Raw genomic sequence first — 21,149 nt, 5'->3', positions numbered from 1 at the left:
TATATATACCAGTTTATTAATCATATGTCACTATAATATTAAAAATTGAAATGATCCAGACTTCGTGGCCCTAGTGGTAAAGAACCAGCCTGCCATTCGATCCCTGGGTTGGGAAGATCCCCTGGAGGAGGAAATGGCAACCCACTCCAGTATTCTTGCCTGGAGAATCCCAAGGACAGAGGAGCCTAGTGGTCCAAAGGGTTGGACATGACTGAAACAATGTAGCACAAAGACATTCCATAACAGAACAACTTGGTAAGGTATGCTATACTATGCAATTATTACAAGAAGTGGGGAAATGTAACTAAAAATCAAAATACATTTCATTTGCTATAATTACAGCTGTTTAAATTCTTATGTATTCACACGAAGAGTAGAAGAGAACATTAAAAAAAACACAGACATTATTGATAGGTCAGGGAATTACTGATTTTGCTATTTTGAAAAAGATAATTTATAAAGATCTTCTAAAATTGCCATAATATGGTTAGCACAAGGTTTTTAAAAATGTAAACAGGAAGCTTCTTCCTCTCTTAGCAACTGGCCCCTCCCCCTCTAGCCCTATGTTTCCCACCCCATCCCACCCCCTCAGCCCCGCCCCTGGGGATGGAAACAATCCTGGTGGCTCTACTTGGACCTCATCTGAGGAGCCAGGTCCTGAAGATCCCAGGGTCACGGTAAGGGGATCCCACAGGGCTAGAGAGCTCCTGTGGTTGACTGGCTGGTATGATACAGTCAGCACTTCTGGCCCAGGTTTTCCAAGCATTGGCCAAGAATGCCAAGCTCTTCTGAAGGAGGCAATGACAGTGTGCTTGAAAATGATCTCCTTTTGTTGGTAACGGGGGGAAAAAAAAGAGGCAACATGAACTTCAAAATGGAAAGGGTAAAAGAAAAAGCAATTCAGACTGACGAACAGTAATCTCTGAATTGTTCAGACCCAGGAAAGGAAACCCTTTCAAAGTCAGGATGGTTTTTCCTCTCCAGTTGTATCACTAAACTAAAAAAAGATTCCCAATCAGTGCATGAGGTAAAGGCTTAAATCAACAGAATTATTTCCAAGAGGTAGAATTTCAGGGAAGGCAGGGGAACATCAATGTTCGCCTGACTTAGCCCCCACAACACGCACAGTATGTGGTTCTTCCGCATTTATGGTAGAGCCTTTCCAGGAATGGTATAGGGAATTTCGGTTTGCTGCACCTCCCAAAATGCTGGAAAAAGTACAGAGAAAACTAAAACCACCAAGGGAACACATGTTTCACCCTCCGGCTAAATGTCTCTCTTTGGTGATTTTTTTTCTACATTTAAAGAGGCCTCCGCTTAAGGTTTATTTTCATCTGAATATAAATTCCAGGACATCAAGTAGGTCAACCGCATCTTGTAATTTTCCCAAAGCCCACCCCCTATCTAGGGATGTCACTATAACACCACTAAAAACACTGACCTCAGAGAATTGCTTTACTTATTCTCTTCCTCTTATATTTTCCATTATCCTGTAAGGTCTCAATTATACTACAGATGGAGTAGGCTCTTGGCTCACCTAGAAATCCGACAGTTATTTACAACCATTTCTATAAAAAACACATGTTCTTTGAGGCACGGTGAGAATGGTATGCCACAGCTTACTTGACATTTGTTAGTCCCTTAGCTCAGTGCACTCACAGCAGGTGCCTCGTTCGTGACAAAACAGAACACAGAATTTCAAAGACTCTATCTCCGAAGTCCGAAGTCCGAAGTCCGGTGGGAGTGCTCTCCAACCCAGTGGAGGTCATTTTTTATTTAGGAAGCCATTCATAATTCCAGTGTTTGAAACCTCATGAGCAGCTGGATCTTTTAGAAGTCATAAGGGGTGATAGTGACTAACTTTTCATTTTCTGAGCCTCACTGTCATTTCATCAATAAAAGGTTAGATGTATCAAGAACTGGAAGGAAATAGAGGCTTTAGCAACCAGCTCATTTTTCTATGTCTCCCTTCCCAATTCTCATAGAATCAATTCCTCTGGGCATAAAATATGCTTTTTGTTTTAACAGGAAAAAAAAAAAAAAACCTTTCCAGAGGTTAAATAAGTGCAAAGTTCTTGACTGGAAATAAAAGTACAAGCACATACAAATTTAATATATTCACAGATCAGAAGTATGATACATACAAGCAACTCCTTGTAGTGTTCACCAGAAATCATTTTGTTCTCGGGGGGTAAATTTTTCTCTTCATGTCCTTTTTGGTAAATCATAAAAGAATTTGTTTTAGGTTCTATATTTTTATCAAACTTTGTCACACAGACTTTATGATGTAGGGAGCAATGATAATCGAATTATCTTGAAAGCTGAGTGGAACTCTTCATTTCACTGGGGTAAGACTCTATTGAATAATAGAAAAACTACCAAATCCACCATTCCTGATGATAATAAACAACAAGTGTTATCTAAGTCTTAACTTTAAGCAAAATATACTGAGGGAGATTTTATGAGAAGACTGGATAATAAAGGAAGGAAATGGAAAAAGTGAGCTGAATAAAAAGAGGGCCACAAAAGGTAACAGTTTTACTGTCTAGGTGCTTGGGTTTACTTGATCACTCTCAGACATCTCCTCGCTAAGTGTAGATGGCTCCAGCAGCCTAAAACGTTCATTTAGGGCTGGAAATGACCGGATCATGTTATACATCCTCACATGCAGCCTCGGCTTTGACGGCAGCACCTTCACTCTCCCAGCGGTGGACGACAATGACTTCAATACTTCGGAAGCTTTGCTCTGGAAGATTTTTGTTCTCACAGTGTAGAGGATAAAAATTTGCAATCCCTGGCAGACAGAATAAAAGTTTAACATTAGATAAGTATTGAGACACAGAATCAGGGAAGAAATTGTATTTCACCCTGCCACCCCACCCTTCTTTGTGGCTGAGAACCTGAGTTTACCAGTCTGCAACGTACTGCTACATACTTTTTTTTCTATGAAGATTGAGGCAATGTTCTTCTCATATTTGAAGAACTGTATGTAAGTAGTAGACTTAAGAGACCTGAGTTCAGGTCCCCATTTGTCACATGTTGGCTGTGCAAAGGACAGGCTTGTTTTCCTCCTGACACCAACCAATTCTGACACCAACTGGGTGTCCTACAATTCAATTCTGATGCTAACTACACAGAGTCCATGTCAGACCCTACAGGCAAAGGGCTCAGTCCCACAGGACTGCCCTCATAATGGTGCCAGTCATGGGTATTATGTCCCCAGGCAATCTACTCTTCTGTTCAACTTGACTACTGCCTCCCCACATCAGGTTGGGTAATTTGCTAGAAGGACTCACAGAACTCACTCACAACAGAGTTTACTTACTGTTACCTGTTTACTATAAAGGATACAAGTCAGGAACAACCAGTCAGAAGAGATTACAGGGCAAGAGCATGGAGCTTCCATGGTCCCTCTGAGTGTCACCCTCCCAGCACTTCAATCTGTTCACCAACTTGCAGGCTCTCCAAACCTCTTCATTTAAGGGTTTTTATAAAGGCTTCAATGGTACCCCACTCCAGTACCCTTGCCTGGAAAATCCCATGGACGGAGAAGCCTGGTAGGCTGCAGTCCATGGGGTCTCTAAGACTGAGCGACTTCACTTTCACTTTTCACTTTCATGCATTGGAGAAGGAAATGGCAGCCCATTCCAGTATTCTTGCCTGGAGAATCCCAGGGACAGAGGAGCCTGGTGGGCTGCTGTCTATAGGGTCGCACAGAGTCGGACACAACTGAAGTGACTTAGCAGCATAAAGGTTTCATTACACAGATGTGATCAATTAAATCATTAGCTGTTGGTGAATGACTCAATATCCAACCCTTCTCCCATCCCTGGAGGTTGGGGAGTGGGCTGGAAGTTCCAAACTTCTAATCAAGCCTTGGTCTTTCTGGTGACCAGCTTCTATCCTGAAGCTATCTAGGGACCTCAGCCACCCGTCATCTTATTAGCATGCAGAAAACTCAGGGAGTCCAAAGATTAAAGGATCTGTGTGCCAGGAACTGAAGACAAAGACCAAATATTTAGTATACCACAGTAACTTTGTTCTTTTTTTAGTGTCTGTGATCTTCAGTTTCCTAAATGGGTAGATTGACCATGGGTTCCCTAATTCTTCTTACAGTTCTAGTATTCTGTGATTCTACATTTCTTGAATTTTTGGTAAAATAACTAGAAATGTGATACATTTAAGGACAAAAAAAAATTTAATCCACTTCTATTCACTGCTTTTCTGTACTTTACATAAGAAGACCAGATATGCATGAGGAATTAAACCACAGAAGACTGAACACTATTTCCCATACATTTTCAAAATGTATAGAACCACTTTTTGCATTCTTATTAATATCAGACACATGCTTGTCATTCAATATTCATCATTTAATCCTTCTCATTTAGTCCTAATATCAACCCTATAAAATAAGGTTTATTACCCTATGTTATGACTTCCCTGGTGGCTCAGAGGTTAAAGCGTCTGCCTCCAATGCGGGAGACCTTGGTTCGATCCCTGGGTCAGGAAGATCCCCTGGAGAAGGAAATGGTAACCCACTCCAGTATTCTTGCCTGGAGAATCCCATGGACAGAGAAGCCTGGTAGGCTACAGTCCATGGGGTCCCAAAGAGTCAGACACAACTGAGCGACTTCACTTCACCCTATGTTACATATAAGGAAACTATGGATTTTCCAGGCAAGAGTACTGGAGTGGGGTGCCATTGCCTTCTCCTAAGGAAACTACAGTTTAGATAAATTAAGTAACTTGCCTAAAATTAACACAACCAGTAATCAGTAGAGTCTGGAACTAAACTATATGTTTGGCTCCAAAACTCCAGTATCTGATACATTACTCTGTCTCTTGCTTGTAATATAAAGGTCGTATAAAGTACATTATAGCATCTAAAAGACCCCTGATAATTCCTCATTAATATCCTTTGTGGAAAAGTAAATAACATCCATAGTTGAGTTGAGAGTATTGTACCAATGTTCATTTCTTGATTTTAACAATGTTATACAAGATATTATCATTGGGAAAAGCTGGGCAAAGAGTATAGGGGAACTGTATACTGTCTTTGCGATTTCTTATGTAAGACTATTTAAAAATATAAAAGCTATTTTAAAAAATTCATGGATGTCTCCCAGATTGATACCTACTAGGCCCAAGCCTTAAAAAGATTATTTCTAGAATCATATCATATGAATACCATTACAGGAGACTTCTGGTGCTATGGTTAGATAACTCTGAGCGTTTGACTAATAGGATCAATACATATTGGCTAGGGATACACTAGATCTCTGGCCAAAAGCAGGAAGATTAACTTGATTGTTACCCAATGGGTGGTATCTACTCCCCTGAAGAAGGCCTTGATGACACGAGGGTGTTTTCAACGGGACATAGGTTTCTGGAGGACAAAAGTGGCCACTGGTCATCCTGATTATTCAAGGGAGAGAAATTTGCTTTGGAGACATGAAGATCTGGGCCCTGGAAAAGCATCATTTTTGTGTAGTACATGATTTCACCTGGATTTTCCAGAATTCAAACTCTAAGGTAAAGATAAGGCTGGATAGAATTTCTGGTTGTACAATAATTAGGAAAAGACCTAGACCATGAAGAATTCATAAAGACACCATCCTGCAGGATCCTGTGCTCCCTAAAATCCCAAAGATGTTATCTGAAAAGACAAAATGTATGGGTCAAACTAATTCTCGCTAGCACAAAGATCAAATTGTACCTTTTAAGTAATACTTGTAACACTCAGTAAAATATTTATTAGAATTATAGATTATTCTAAACCTAGAAGGAGCCTTCCATGTGAACTAAGCTAGTTGTTCCTACTCCTTAGTATCCATAACAATTACTTGGAGCCCTTGTTTAGCATGAAGATTTCTAGCTTTTACCTCACAGGTTCTGACTGAGTAGGTAAGGGGTGAGTCTCAGGAATCAGCATTCTAACACATCATGTAATTCTGATGTAGGCAATATTCAGGCCCACTTTGTAAAACACTGTGTTAATGTTAACAGCCCCACTTCATTATATATTTTACCTGCCTCAATCAGAAAAGTTGTGTGACTCCTAAAATCATATGAATCATTCATTGTAAAGCTGGAAGATAGCTTAAATCTCTTTTTAGTTCAATGCTCTTGCCAAATGACCACCTTCAACTTTACCATAAAGTATTAACATTTTGTAATGAGTCTCTATTTTGTAATATGTCTCTCCTGTGCATGGAGGAGAAAATATCCTTGCCTAGCTCTTCTTTTAGATACTTTTCTAAATTACCAGTCACTTTAGGTGATAATTCCATGATTCGGCTGGCAATCCCAGACTAAGCTTACACTACTTATTGTCCTTCTGGGGAGTTTCCCTTGGGTGTTGCAACCAGTAAAGGTCTGCCTTATAGCCATTCAAATTTGGTGGCAGGCACACATCTACTTTTTTTTTTTTTTTTTTTTGAAGGATAATTGCTTTAGAGAATTTTGTTGTTTTCTGTCAAACCTCAACATGAATCAGCTATAGGTATACATATATCCCCTCCCTTTTGAAACATCTATTGTTTAATGGAATTATTCTCAAAAAATGCCTGAGAGGGCTGCCTGGGATACAGGGCGAGGTCCTACAAACATTAAACATGGTGGCAGCAATTCAGACAGCCAAGCAGCTCCCCACACTGCACACAGCTCCCCGCACTTGAAGCTTACAGGTAAATAATCTATGTGGATTGTATCAGTGTCACTTTCCTGAGTTTTATTATACATATAATAGTCATATAAGATGCTATCACTGGAAGAGCTTGGTGAAGGCTACATAGGAACTCTCTGTACTATTTTTATAACTTCTTATGAGTTCAAAATTATTTCAAAAAATATTCTAAGGGGTTATATAAGACTGAGAAGAAGAAAAAAATTCTGACCTGTCTCCGTTTTTCCACAACATAAAAATCTCAATAAAGTCTATGCAATTTCAATGGGAAAAAAAAAGATTATTGCCAAGAATTAAATGCCAAGCTAATCTGGAATCCATGTGCCATGGTACCTAAAGAAAAATTATCAGATAGAAAAGTCCTCATTAGTATTTACTAACTAACCATTAAACAATTACTCCAAAAACATCCTATCATTAATGAGAAATTCATTAAAATTAAAAAGTCAAAATAACATGACATTCCAATATAGAAGGACTGGCAAAAGGCATTGGCGGTAATGTAAGCTGATGCAGCCACTGTGGTACACAGTATGGAGGTTCCTCAAAAAAACTAAATATAGAACAACCATATGATCAAGTGGTTTCACTCCTGAGCATATAGCCTAAGAAAACAAAAACAATAATTCAAAAAGATATGTGCACCCAAATGTTCATTAACAACATTTACAATAGCCAAGATATGGAAACAACCTAAAAAGAAGAGTACATTAATTATACTGAAGTATAAATTCACTCTGCCAGCTCAGAAAAGATGAAACTCCATGTACTGATGGAAAAGCCCTTGTAATACATTTCATCAGAGCAAAAGGCAATGTTCACTATAGGAAGAGGTGCAGAATAAGAAGCACAGAGAGAAATTCCTGATCTTAAGGTAAGTCTTTCAATAATGCCTCCTTGTTTTATTTGAAACTTTTGACATTCCCCCTGTATAATACATGGGCTTCCTGGTGGCTCAGTGGTAAAGACTGCATCTGCTAATGCAGGAGATACAGATTTGATTGCTGGGGTAGGAAGATCCCCTGGAGAAGGAAATGGCAACCTACTCCAGTTCCAGTATTCTTGCCTGGGAAATCCCATGGACAGAGTAACCTGGCAGGCTACAGTCCATAGGGTAACAAAAGAGTCAGACACAACTTAGGAGCTAAACAACAATATATAATACACAAATACGAATGAATAAAAACAAAAATGTTCTGAAGTCAAACAAAATTTTTTATTTTCAGTTACCATTTGGATTCATCTATATGACTATTTTTTCATGATGAAAATCAGAAGGTGACCATAATTCTTAATCTAAATGTTGAGCTTCTCACAGTGGATACTCCCAAAATGTTAACAGAATGGTTTCCAAAGAAGGAAAGAATATAAATTTTCCATTCAGATATTTTAAACAAGTATGAATGAAATTTTTAAAAGACTTATTATTTTAAATATATTCTTGAGATAAGACTCAAGAATAAAAGCATTTTCAGTCTTATGTGTGACATCCTACGTATGTCACAAAAACAACTTCATAAGGTTCTGTTCCTATCAAAGCAATTATTTCCAATTATTTTTCAATAAAGTCTTTTAAAAGTTAAATAACCATAAAATTTCAAAAAAGGGAGAAAAAAAATTCAGCCAACCCCACAGGGGTCCAGGCTCCAGGGACCAGTACAACACTGACCATACTAACCACCGTGAGGCTCCTTGGACCTGCTGCATGGAAGAGAAGGAAAGGTGGTGCTTGCCAGGCTAGCTGCTTGACAGAACCCCTTCTGCTTGGAGGACTAACATGGTTCAACTGTATTGAAATTATATTCCATGAACTCCAGCTCAGGAAAGGATATAGTAGATAAGCCATAAAAATATTTTTCTTCCGCTTTCCTCAAAGTGTATTAAGAATAGAGTCACCTAAAGTTAACTAAGCAGTGACCTTCAGAGAGTTTTAAGATAAGAAAGTTTGATCCAGGGTGGTATCATCTCTGCCACTGCATGGTCTGCTACTGAAAGGTTGTTACTGAACGAAAAGACGCCGGGATTCTTGGCCTCCAGAGGAGAAGAATTCAATCCAGGGCCAGAGACAAGGCTTGATCAGATCACTCAGAGCTTTTGTGTAATAAAGTTTTATTAAAGTATAAAGGAGAAAGAGAAAGCTTCTGACATAGGCATCAGAAGGGGGCAGAAAGAGTACCCCACTGTTAGTCTTCAGCTGGATAGTCACTAGCAGTCTGTTAATGAAAGAAAGGAATATCTTAAAACTCAGAATGGCACCAGGCCCCTCATCCATAAGAAGCATTTAGGGATAATCTTGGCACCATATGATTCATCCCGGGCCATAAAATGATTGACTTGAATCTTATAGAAGGGCAGATTACCATACAAATAGTTTTGTTTACATAGATTGCTGCTGCTGCTGCTGCTGCTAAGTCGCTTCAGTCGTGTCCGACTGTGTGCGACCCCATAGACGGCAGCCCATTAGGCTCCTCTGTCCCTGGGATTCTCCAGGCAAGAATACTGGAGCAGATTGTCATTTTCTCCTCCAGGGGACCTTCCCAACCCAGGGATCAAACCCTGGTCTCCTGCATTGCAGGCAGATTCTTTGCCATCTGCTGCTGCTGCTGCGTCGCTTCAGTAGTGCCCGACTCTGTGCGACCCCATAGACGGCAGCCAACCAGGCTTCCCATCCCTGGGGTTCTCCAGGCAAGAACACTGGAGTGGGTTGCCATTTCCTTCTCCAATGCATGAAAGTGAAAAGTGAAAGTGAAGTCGCTCAGTCATGCCCGACTCTTAGCGACCCCATGGACTGCAGCCTACCAGGCTCCTCCGTCCATGGGATTTTCCAGGCAAGAGTACTGGAGTGGGTTGCCATTGCCTTCTCCATTACATAGATTAGGGGAACAATATCTGAGTATAACATACTGGTTTGTCAAGTAGGTTCTGAGCCATTAGGCTGAACCAACTTGAAGACAGAGTCTGGGGTAAATGCATAGTACATCAACATAGCTTAAGACAAACATTTCCCTAAGAAAAATGCATTGTTAACTCAAGGTTTGAGAATAGTTAACTTCAGGTGAAACCAGGTGTCAGTATGGCAACACAGCATTTTAAGAAAAACCTCCTTTTAAATTTGTATGGCAAAACCAATACAATATTGTAAAGTAAAAAATAAATAAATAAATAATAAAACTAAAAAAATTTTTTTGTATAGAGAAGGAAAAAATATCGCTAGTTTGTTTCCTCCTCCCTCTTAAGAGAGATAAAAAGGTCTGACACTTGCAGCCTATTTCCTCCATTTGGAGACCCCTGGCCTTCCTGCCTGTTACCCTCTCACTACCTTCAGACTAATCCATACCATACCTGAGTTGTGTTGAAAACGCAGAATATGTAGCTGAAGATGAGCCTGATATCATCATTATCAGTTAGCATTAAGTATGCCAGAATCCAAGTAATTCCAAAGACGACTGCAACAGATAATGTGCTAAGAATCTTCTTTAGGGATGAAACCTTCTTTGTGCTAAATAAGAGAAAGCAAGAAAGAAAATAGGGTTCAATTCAGGTTCTTGTTTTTTTAATATCATTGTTAACCTCTTATTGAAAATACATGTCCAGCTCCACATATACACTGTTCATTAAACAACATTATGCTTCAGGTAGAAAAACCTATGTCACTCTGGATAAAATATATGTATATGAAAAGAAAGAGAGAGAAAGAAAGCAAGGAAGGAAGAAAAGAAGACAAAACGGTGGTATCTGTTTAAAAGCTCAAGCATAAATACTTCCTTAAATATAGGCAAATCTCACAAAGAATCAAGTTTTCCTTGGAATGAAATTTGATTTTAGTGATTATTACTACCGGATCAGTAATTCCTTTTTCAGGGATCTGGGACCTTTGCATGCTATAGGTTGATAAGCCTTTAAAGTGTAGACTTTCCTGTCAGGCTGTCTATATTCCTGGTATCTGAGCTGGGCCTTCTGACTTGCTTTGATCAGTGGGACATCAGCATTTGTTCCCCAAACAGAGGCTTGAAAGCATTCTGCTCATCAGAGCATGCCTTTTCTTATTGCTCTTTGAAACCCTGAGAGTACTATGTTAAGAAACCTGGACTGGTTTAATGGACAGTGAGACCACATGGAGCAGAGATAAGCTTCCCTAAGTAGTTCCCACTCAATACCAATCAACTACCAACATCAGCATGAAAGTGACTCATCCTAGATTATCCACCAGCATTCAAACTGGCCAAGACCAAAACAACCACCTGACCAACACTCAAACGTATGACAAATAATAAATATTTGTCAGTCTAAACTGTTAAATTTGGGGGTAATTTGTTATATAGCAAAACTTAACTGATACATAGAAGATAATTTGTTAAAAATTAAATTGTAACCCACTCTTCATTGTAATAAGTCAATTTAAGAACCATGGGCTGTCAGTCAAAATTTTGAAATGAATTTGTTTGATGGCTATGGCCTAAATGATACTCCTCTGTATAAAGGAAATTTAAGAATTCACAATTAGGCTAATAAGACTTTACCAAAATTTTCTTCACTGCTAAAAAACAGGTTTGAATGAGTATAAGTGATAGTCTTTTCCCCACAGCTCCTCTCAATATAGGCTATCATCCATATAGGAAATATGATAATTACTCCTGACTGGTAAAGTACACATTTAAGATTACATTCATACTAATTATGATTGTTTTTCACCCATCTTTTCATACAAAATAGGTCTATTTAGTGATCAATAAAGTTCACAGATATATTTACAGTAAGTCTACTTGGATTAAGCAGTCTTATAGAATTAAGCCTGAATTCATAGCTTCATTAGCACTGTGTTCTAACCAGTTCATGCTGTAGGATATGGAAGTGGGAGGACTGTATGTGTTTAATAGTTTCTCTTCTTTGTCTCTCCAATCAAAGCTCTTTCTGTATGTCAGTGATGACAATGAAAATGCTTATTGAGGTCATAAAGGTTACAGAGAGGAATAATCAGTTCACGGGAAGTAATAAACCAGAGTGCACACACCCTATCTGCAGGGAATGTGGGCCCAATCTTGCCAGATGTTCTAATTTTTTCCAAGAAAAAATATAGTTTTTAAGTGAAATCTTTCAATTTTTATGTTTGCAACTAATATTCAAAAATTTAAAGTCATTATGTGATTCAGGCAACACATGTAAGATACAACCTACAGTTACTAGTGTGTGAAATGAAAATACAGTCACTGGCCTCTCCTTACAACCCTCTCATATTTTTAAGTATTTACATCTGATTTCATGAATATTTGGGACTGGGAGATAAAATTTTTTCCTTGATGCCTTTGAGTTTAGTTTTGTTAGGCTTATATAGCACAAAAGTAACTTAAGTAATGCAGTAGACTCACATTATAGCATCGATGTTGGAAGATGAGACGATTTACTTTCTGAGACAAAGTGTAAGAAAAAAATCTGTCCTGAAAACCACATATTCTTGCATTTTCCTGGAGTCTGAAAACTCTTCCAGGAGCAGTGAATATATCACTGTGCTATATTATGTACTATATGAACATGCCTGCCAACTTCTCATTCACTGGGAATCTTACCTTGTCAGATTCTGATTATTCTTCCACAGTACTTTGACTACAATGATAATAAACATAACAATGTTGCTGATGATGATAAGGGTCACAGGTACAATGAATGACCACAACAATGGACTTGCTATCAAACCACTGCTTCCTTGAGTTGCCAGCCAGCAGCTATGGAGAGAAAAGAAATGATTTCAGCAAACTAAGAAAAGTATACAAACTCTTCTCTATGCTGTTCACACTACTGATATTCACTCGACTGAAAGACCTGCTAAAAGTCAGTATCCCTTTGTCTTATATATACTGGAGTTGATTTTCAAGAATTCAATTGACTAGAAAAATGAAATGCACTGATACTGCCAAATTTCTCTGTGAGACTGTATGGTCTAGGAGAAAGGACGTGGACTTCTGAGTCAGGCGGTCCTAAAGTTAAAAGTCCCTCTCTGTCACTTACAAGGTGTTTGATGTTAGGTAAATTATTATTTTATATTTGAATATGTAACACACTCAGATGGCTCAAAATTTTAAAGGTATAAATTATCATAGAGAGACAAGACCCTTCCTACAACTATCCCTGGTCACCTAGTTTTTATCTCTGGTGGTATTCACTGTTTCTTGGGTATTCTTCTAGAGTTAGGCTATGTATACACTGGCAAAGGTATACATTTTCCTGATTCTGAAGCAAATGATAACATATGATACTTCTTACTTTAATTAAAAACATATCTTAGAGATTATTCCATATCAGAATATAAAGATTATCTTCATGATTTTTCACAGCTGCATATTATTCCATTATTTCATTATACCATAAATTATTTAAACTCTCTTTAATAGACATTTTTTAAAATTTAATGATTAAAATTATTTGATTAGTTCTTTAAACTTGCTGCATCTGTTTATATATATATATATATAAATATTTTATTTATTTATTTATTTTTTTACTGTGCTGACTGTGCTGGGTCTTGGTTGCTGTGTGGGGTTTTCTCTAGTTACAGAGAGCAGGGGCTACTCTCCAGTTGCAATATGTGGGCTTTTCATTGTGGTGGATTCTCCTGTTGCAGAGCACGTACTCCAGGCATTCAGGCTTCAGTAGTTGCAGCACATGGGCTCAATAGTTGCTGCTCCAGGGCTCTGGAGCACAGGCTGTACAATTGTGGTGCATAGGCTTAGTTGCTCTGCAGTATGTGGGATTTTCCAGACAAGGGATTGAACCCACGTCTCCTGCATTGGGAGGCAGATTCTTTACCACTGAGTCACCAGGGAAGCCCTCATTGCATCTGTTTTTGTCTTTTTGTTATTGTTGGTGGCAGTTTTGGTGGCATATTTTTCCTAATTTATGAAATTCAGTAGTCATCTCCTGGCATTGTTATAAGAATAAATTCATTCATTTAATAAGTATTTATAGAGTACATGCTATGTGCCACATTGTTCTAGATACCAAGATATTAACAGTGAATGAAATACCAAAATTCCTTTCTTTAGTGAAGTTATTCTGGTACAGGAAAAATAAATAAAACTAATGCATTAATAAAATATATACCATATATCAGATGTTAACAAGTGCCATGGAGAAAAATAAAACAGGTAGTGAGGGTGGTTACTACCATGTATATGTGTATCTGTGTGTGTTGCATAGGGGAATTGGGAAGGAAGAGTTTCATTTTAAATAGAGTGATCAGGAAAACCCTTATGGAAAAAAATATTTGAGTAAACATCTGAAGTAGATGAAGAGGAAGGGTGTTCTTGGCAAAGGGAACAGCAAGTACAAAGGCTCTGAGCTGAGAGCTTAAGGAACAGCTAAGAGGCCAATGTGGCCAGGATAGAGTAAGTAGATGAGATTAGCAAAAAGATGCAAATTATGTCTGAGTTTTATAGGTGACTGAATGTACTCTTGGCGAGAAAGAGAAACTTGACATGATCTGTCTTTAGTTTTTAAAGTATTATTTCAGATGCAGGAATAACAGAAAAGCACATCCAAAAGGAGAAAGTTGGCTCAGAGTCTACTGCAACAGTCTGGTGGCCTAGACCCAGGAAGAGGAGATGCTGAGAAGTAGTCTGATTCCAGATATGTTTAAAAGTAAAGCAAAAGGATTTATTGATAGGTTAGATGGGAGATATAGGAGAGTTACAAGTGATTCCAAAGTTTTTGGCTTGAGTACCTGGAAGATGAATTCTACATAGAGACTGATCCTTGTAGGAATGGGGTTTCTAGAATTAAGATTCAAGAGTCACAAGCTCAAAGTTGAATCTGATGAACAGCTATGAACCTGAGGTCTGAAGAGTATTATAAGTGAACCTCAGATGAAGCATTTAACTCCTTGGTGATTTTGTCATGAAACATGGGAAAAGATAGCTGTAGCAGATAGAGCATAGCTTCCACAAAATTCTCCCTCAAGCATTATAATTTCGCAATGGTTACTATAACCCTTCAGGAAAGTCTGAAACAGCCTATATGGTGGGACAGAGATCTGGGGGACAGAGCATTAAACAAGCGTGTGGCCTGTCCTGCAGTCACACCTTAGCTGGGTCCTGGCAGAAGTAGCAGTACCTCAAGGGAACTGGGGTAGGGATTTCAGACATGACTGGTAGAACTGGGAGCCATGGTTGGGGGACAGGGAGTATGGTATATTGAGAAGCAATTTCTGGAAGCATAACTCAAGAAAACCCAAAAAAGTCCTTCCTCTTTCTAAATATATCCTGAAGAAATGTGAACTTTGATGCATGTGTACAGGGTGGAAAGGGAGAAAAAGGGTCCAAGATGAAGCTGATATTCATATTACACATCCTTTCCTTTCTTCCCAACTCTTATTTTCAGTTGCCAGGGTCTTGCCTAACATCTAATACTGTACTCAGGAAAGAATGTGCTCTCAGTTCTTTACAGCTCAGTGTGAATAAATTTAAGACAGCAGGCATCTTTCTACTGAAGACTTCTATAGGCGTGGGTCTAACCCTGTGGCTCAGTCAGGGTAGGAAATTAATAATAATGCAATTTGAGGTGAATTACCTCTCCCATGAGATATTTGCATCTTACTCTTGATCTTCAATTGTGGAATTAAAATTTTAAAACCCATCAAAAGATATTTATTCTCAATTAAACAGAAAAAAATAGTGCCTGGAGCATGTGGCTGCTAAAGTCAAGCCAGACAGTTAGATCCCTATTTTACACTTGGTCATGGTCAGCCCTAGAAATAGGTGAGCACCCTGACACTACAGCCTTCCCTTGTGTATACTTGCACATTTCCAAGAGTTCTGTTCTGATCTAAGTTGGTCTGAGAATTAAAGCAGAATCCAAGGATAAGAATGGTTGCATTTATAAAATAAGAAAGAAAAATAAATTAAAAAGCAGTTACCATTTGGCAGCAGAAATACACATAGAGCTTTCTTCTCAATTTCCTCATACGAATACCATCTCCTCAAGCAAATACCATGCATTCAGGTACTCCCATTGTTTTTTCCCCCAAACTTTAAACTTTTTATGTTGTATTGGAGTATAGCCGATAAACAATGCTGTGGTAGTTTCAGGTGAATAGCAAAGGGACTCAGCCATACATATACTTGTATCCATTCTCCCCCAAACTCCCCTCCCCCATCCAGCCTGGCACATAACATTGAGCAGAGTTCCATGTGCGATACAATAGGTCCCTGTTGGTTATCTGTTTTAAATATAGCAATGTATAAATGCAGGTACTCCCATTATTGACAGTTGATTATTCACGCTGGAGTCACAGAGAGAATTGATAAATCATCATGAAATACTCATTATAATCATATCAACACAGAACTGGTTCATAAGCATGGATAGTGCTCAAGTTATAAAATGTTTTCACACTAGCTTGATCCCTCACAGTAACCCCAGAGCAGGTATTACTATTATTGTTATTCTCAGCTTTTAGATAAGAAACTAAGATAAGGGGTTACTAAGGATTACATTTCTTGTTTCCTATGATTTTCAGAGGTAATGAAAGAAGAAACTTAATATTAAAAAGTTCACATTTATAAATTTAGAAGGAAGGTAATTACTTGCTTTGTAAATGGATTTATCATAGGAAATTTTCATATCATTGCATTTAAAATATAATGTGCTCTTTGAGAATTTGAAATACACAGTTATAATATGACAATTATAAAGTGAGATGCATATTACAAGGACCTTTGGACTCGATGTCATTGAGTAGTTACACTCAAAAAAAAAAAACACAAAAAAACGGGCATTTAAAAAATAAAAACTTACATTTCCTCTTGCCGGTAGTCTAACTCCCACTGTGAATTATTTCCATTCTGAGAACAAATAATTCCCACTGTCAGAGCTACCACTATAGCCGGGACTCCTATGTCATAAAGAGAATTGCAGAATAAATAATTTACCCAAACCTGGGGTTAATTATAAAAGACTGTGAATGAATTATATATCTGACCTTTTTCAGGATATATTGTTCTTTCTACTATACACAATGTACTAAGTGATCTACAGATGCAGGTTAACAGTGGACATAGTTTTTCAGTGTTTTATTTTCCCTTTCAATGTTGGCTATGTGTACCAATCCTATACCATTTCCAATCTTTTTGTAACTGTTAACACAATGTCCACTCTTAAATGGCTCAATTTCTCTTCCATTTGAATAAACTTAAATTTAGATAACACTAAAACAACTCTCCTTTGCAGGAACCCATTAAATTTTTCAAATTACTTTTCTTAAAAGAGTCCCTCTGACTGTCTTGAAATATTTTTTTTAAAGTAGTCAGAAGGTTGATTACATGTGGTCTAAATCTCAAGTCTAATTAACAGAGATGTTAAAGGAAATAAACATTTAAAGTTAGCTCATAATGTGTTACCCCACTCCAGTACTCTTCCCTGGAAAATCCCATGGACGGAGGAGCCTGGTAGGCTGCAGTCCATGGGGTCGCTAAGAGTCAGGCATGACTGAGCGACTTCACTTTGACTTTTCACTTTCATGCATTGGAGAAGGAAATGGCAACCCACTCCAGTATTCTTGCCTAGAGAATCCCAGGCATGGGGGAGCCTGGTGGGCTGCCGTCTATGGGGTCGCACAGAGTCGGACACAACTGAAGCAACTTAGCTGCAGCAGCAGCAGCAGCATGATGTGTTTAGGATAGCTGCTTGGTCATATCTGCCCTCTTCACAGAAGACACTCCTTCACTAGACAGAAGGCACTCTTAGTGATTGCTGGATTTTCCATCTCCCCTATCTGGAGGCCTTGTACTACTAGGTCTTCAATAGGTGTTTGTTTAAATTAAATGATTTCAACAAAATTAAATTTCTGAGAAAGTGTAGAAGCAAACACTTACCCCATCCAATTAAAGAGTTAAAAAGGATGAAATGCTGAGGAAGAGGCTTCATGGTCCTAATTAGAAGGAAATAGAGCTGGGCAGCACTGAGTCCCATCCAGACAAAGGTCGCTAACCCAAAATAGTGCAGTAAGACAGCAATTGCAGTGCACTTGGGATTCGAGATGACAACAGTGTCTTGTCTGAGCATTACATTACTACTCAAGTCAGTATTATTGGTCTCACTGTTACTTGTCTTTATGTTCTTATTGGAGTTTTCAATTCCAAACACGAAGAAGAGGTTGAAGATCAACATTGATGCACACAGACTAACCAACACCCAGGTTACTGAGGTTTTTCGGACTTTCCTGAAAATAAAAAATATAATTAAATAAACAAAACAGCTACAAAAAAGAAACTCTAGTGAAATCATGAGGTTAAAAAAGGATATTATTACTCATGTAAACCTAGCTTATAGCCCAGTTGGGCCAGCTGGTAGATAGACCTTCCCAACTACATCAGAGAAACAATCTCTCCTCATCTGATTCCCACAAAGAAGTGAGTTCAAGAAAACAGATTGAAACCTCCTTTCTTGAAACTGTGTTCTAATCAAAGGTGCTAGCTGTTCTCCAAAAATGCCCTTTTGTGAACTCTATTTGCACGAATTTCCAGGCCCTGTGTATCTCCCTCCAAGTGACCTGATACAACTAAAGGAATGCAGTAGACGGCCTGGCAGCCAGGACCAAATATCCATCAGACAAAGTGGTGCTTAGTCCACAATATGTTTATATTTCTATGGCCCACAACAAGGACTTCTAATGTAAAACAGAGCTTCTAATGTATACAGGTCAGGAAGCAACAGTTAGAACTGGACATGGAACAACAGACTGGTTCCAAATAGGAAAAGGAGTATGTCAAGGCTGTATATTGTCACCCTGCTTATTTAACTTATATGCAGAGTACATCATGAGAAATGCTGGGCTGGAAGAAGCACAAGCTGGAATCAAGATTGCCGGGAGAAATATCAATAACCTCAGATATTCTGATGACACCACCCTTATGGCAGAAAGTGAAGAGGAACTAAAAAGCCTCTTGATGAAAGTGAAAGAGGAGAGTGAAAAAGTTGGCTTAAAGCTCAACATTCAGAAAACTAAGATCATGGCATGCAGTCCCATCACTTCATGGCAAATAGATGGGGAAACAGTGGCAGACTTTATTTTGGGGGTCTCCAAACTCACTGCAGATGGTGATTGCAGCCATGAAATTAAAAGATGCTTGCTCCTTGGAAGGAAAGTTATGACCAACCTAGATAGCACATTAAAAAGCAGAGACATTACTTTGCCAACAAAGGTCCATCTAGTCAAGGCTATGGGTTTTTCCAGTGGTCAGTATGGATGTGAAAGTTGGACTATAAAGAAAGCTGAGTGCCAAAGAATTGATGCTTTTGAACCGTGGTGTTGGAGAAGACTCTTGAGAGTCCCTTGGACTGCAAGGAGATCAACCAGTCCATCCTAAAGGAGATCAGGCATGGGTGTTCATTGGTAGGACTGATGTTGAAGCTGAAACTCCAATACTTGGGCCACCTGATGCGAAGAGCTGACTCACTGGAAAAGACCCTGATGCTGGGAGAGATTGAGAGTAGGAGGAGAAGGGGACAACAGAGGATGAGATGGTCGGATGGCATCACCAACTTGATGGACATGGGTTTGGGTGGACTCCGGGAGTTGGTGATGGAGAGGGAGGCCTGGTGTGCTGTGGTTCATGGGGTCTTAAAGAGTCAGATATGACTGAGGGACTGAACTGAACTGAACTGAATGTAAAAGAGGGCTTCCCTGCTGGGTGAGACAGTAAAGAATCTGTCTGCAATGCAGGAGACCTGGGTTCGATCCCTGGGTTGGGAAGATCTCCTGGAGGAGGGTGTGGCAACCCACTCCAGTATTCTTGCCTGGAGTATTCCCATGGACAGAGGAGCCTGATGGGCTGCAGTACGTTGGGTTGCAGAGTCGGACACGACTGAGCAACTAAACACAATGTAAAATATGCCTGAGGACTGTTCCTTCATCTGAAGATATAATTTGAGGGTGTAAAACCAAGTATTCTTTAAAACTTATGACATATCATTGCTAAGTCACGTCAGTCGTGTCCGACTCTGTGCAACCCCATAGACGGCAGCCCACCAGGCTCCCCCATCCCTGGGATTCTCCAGGCAAGAACACTGGAGTGGGTTGCCATTGCCTTCTCCAATGCATGAAAGTGAAAAGTGAAAGTGAAGTCGCTCAGTAGACTCTTAGCGACCCCATGGACTTCAGCCCACCAGGCTCCTCCGTCCATGGGAGTTTCCAGGCAAGAGTACTGGAGTGGGTCGCCAGTGCCTACTCAGTTCTCTGTATATTACGGTATGAAAGTGAAAGTGTTAGTCACAATTCTTTGTGACCCCAGGACTGTAGCCAGCCAGGCTCCTCTGTCCATGGAATTCTCCAGGCAAGAATACTGGTGTGGGTTGCCATTCCCTTCTCCAAGGAATCTTCCCGACCCAAGGATCAAACCCAGATCTCCTGCACTACAGGCAGATTCTTTACCGTCTGAGCCACCAGGGGAGCTTACAGTCCTGTATTAAAAAATGTTATAAAATTTCCGCTCACTATCATCCAGACCTTTCTGTGTTTTTTAGACTACAAGGCCTCTTGAAATAACTATTTCCCCTATTAATGTGCTTAAAGTTCTAACACCTTCAAGTACTTCTCTATTTCTAATGTCTCAGAATCTGATGAACAAATCTGTTTGCCAATTATATTAATATATGCTTTATGATTTTATAACATTGATGACAATTAGAAGGAGTAATTACATTAATATATGCTTTATGATTTTACAACATTGATGACAATTAGAAGGAGTGAAATCTTAGGCAAACATATTAATTATACAGCTACCACAACTTTTCAGATGGGATCAAATAAATGTTTTAGTGTCTTTTCAAATGAAAGCACAGACAGAAGAGTTTCACTTTATGTGACAGACTTGTAATTACATGGCATGTAATTTTCCTTCAAGGCACTTACCACAATGTATAATTATATATTTATTTCTGTATATATGTGTATAATGTCTGTCTTCTCCCCAAGAATGTAAATTCCAAGGGAGATGATCTGTCTTGTTCATAGTTTTATATTTACCTCCTCACATGTTGCTTAGAGCCTCACACTGTAGGCCAAAGGTGACTAAAGAGATGCAATAACTAAATAAATTGAGGGAGGTGGAAAACAGCTAAAATAGACATTACTGGAACAACCGGAGAAATGTGAATACATATATTAACATGATAACCTTATATTAATGTTAAATTCTTGAGTTAAATTCTCTGAGGATACTAATATTATGCAGGAGTGCCCTTGTTCTTAGGAGATACATACATGCTTAAAGAATTTAGAGATGATGGTCATGATATTTACAACTTACTTTTAAAATTTCAGGAAAAAACAGAAAAAGAGAGAAAACAAAATATTAATAACTGGTGAATTCAAGTGAAGGGTATATGGGTATTCAGTATTCTCTTTCAACTTTTCTGTAGACTTTTAATTTTTTATAAATCAAACTTCATGGAAAAAAATGTTTAAGTA

At 38.8% G+C, this 21,149-nt stretch overlaps 1 protein-coding gene across 1 annotated transcript in view; it reads right to left on the bottom strand.

The window, feature by feature from the left end:
* Nucleotides 1-1,949: 1,949 nt before the first annotated feature.
* The window catches only part of ADGRG7 (adhesion G protein-coupled receptor G7), a 62,495-nt gene continuing 43,295 nt past the window's right edge, over nt 1,950-21,149 (bottom strand). The window contains exons 12-16 of the mRNA XM_005890054.2: nt 17,551-17,897; nt 16,475-16,571; nt 12,253-12,408; nt 10,031-10,187; nt 1,950-2,794 (exon numbers count right to left, since the gene is read on the bottom strand). Of these exons, the coding sequence (XP_005890116.2) occupies nt 2,546-2,794; nt 10,031-10,187; nt 12,253-12,408; nt 16,475-16,571; nt 17,551-17,897 (1,006 nt within the window). The 3' untranslated portion in view covers nt 1,950-2,545. The remainder of the gene's footprint in view (nt 2,795-10,030; nt 10,188-12,252; nt 12,409-16,474; nt 16,572-17,550; nt 17,898-21,149) is intronic.

Source organism: Bos mutus, chromosome 1, assembly GCF_027580195.1.
Source record: "Bos mutus isolate GX-2022 chromosome 1, NWIPB_WYAK_1.1, whole genome shotgun sequence".
Lineage (NCBI taxonomy): Eukaryota > Metazoa > Chordata > Mammalia > Artiodactyla > Bovidae > Bos > Bos mutus.
Note: the sequence above shows the minus strand (reverse complement) of the source record. Positions and strands in the feature narration are given on the sequence as shown.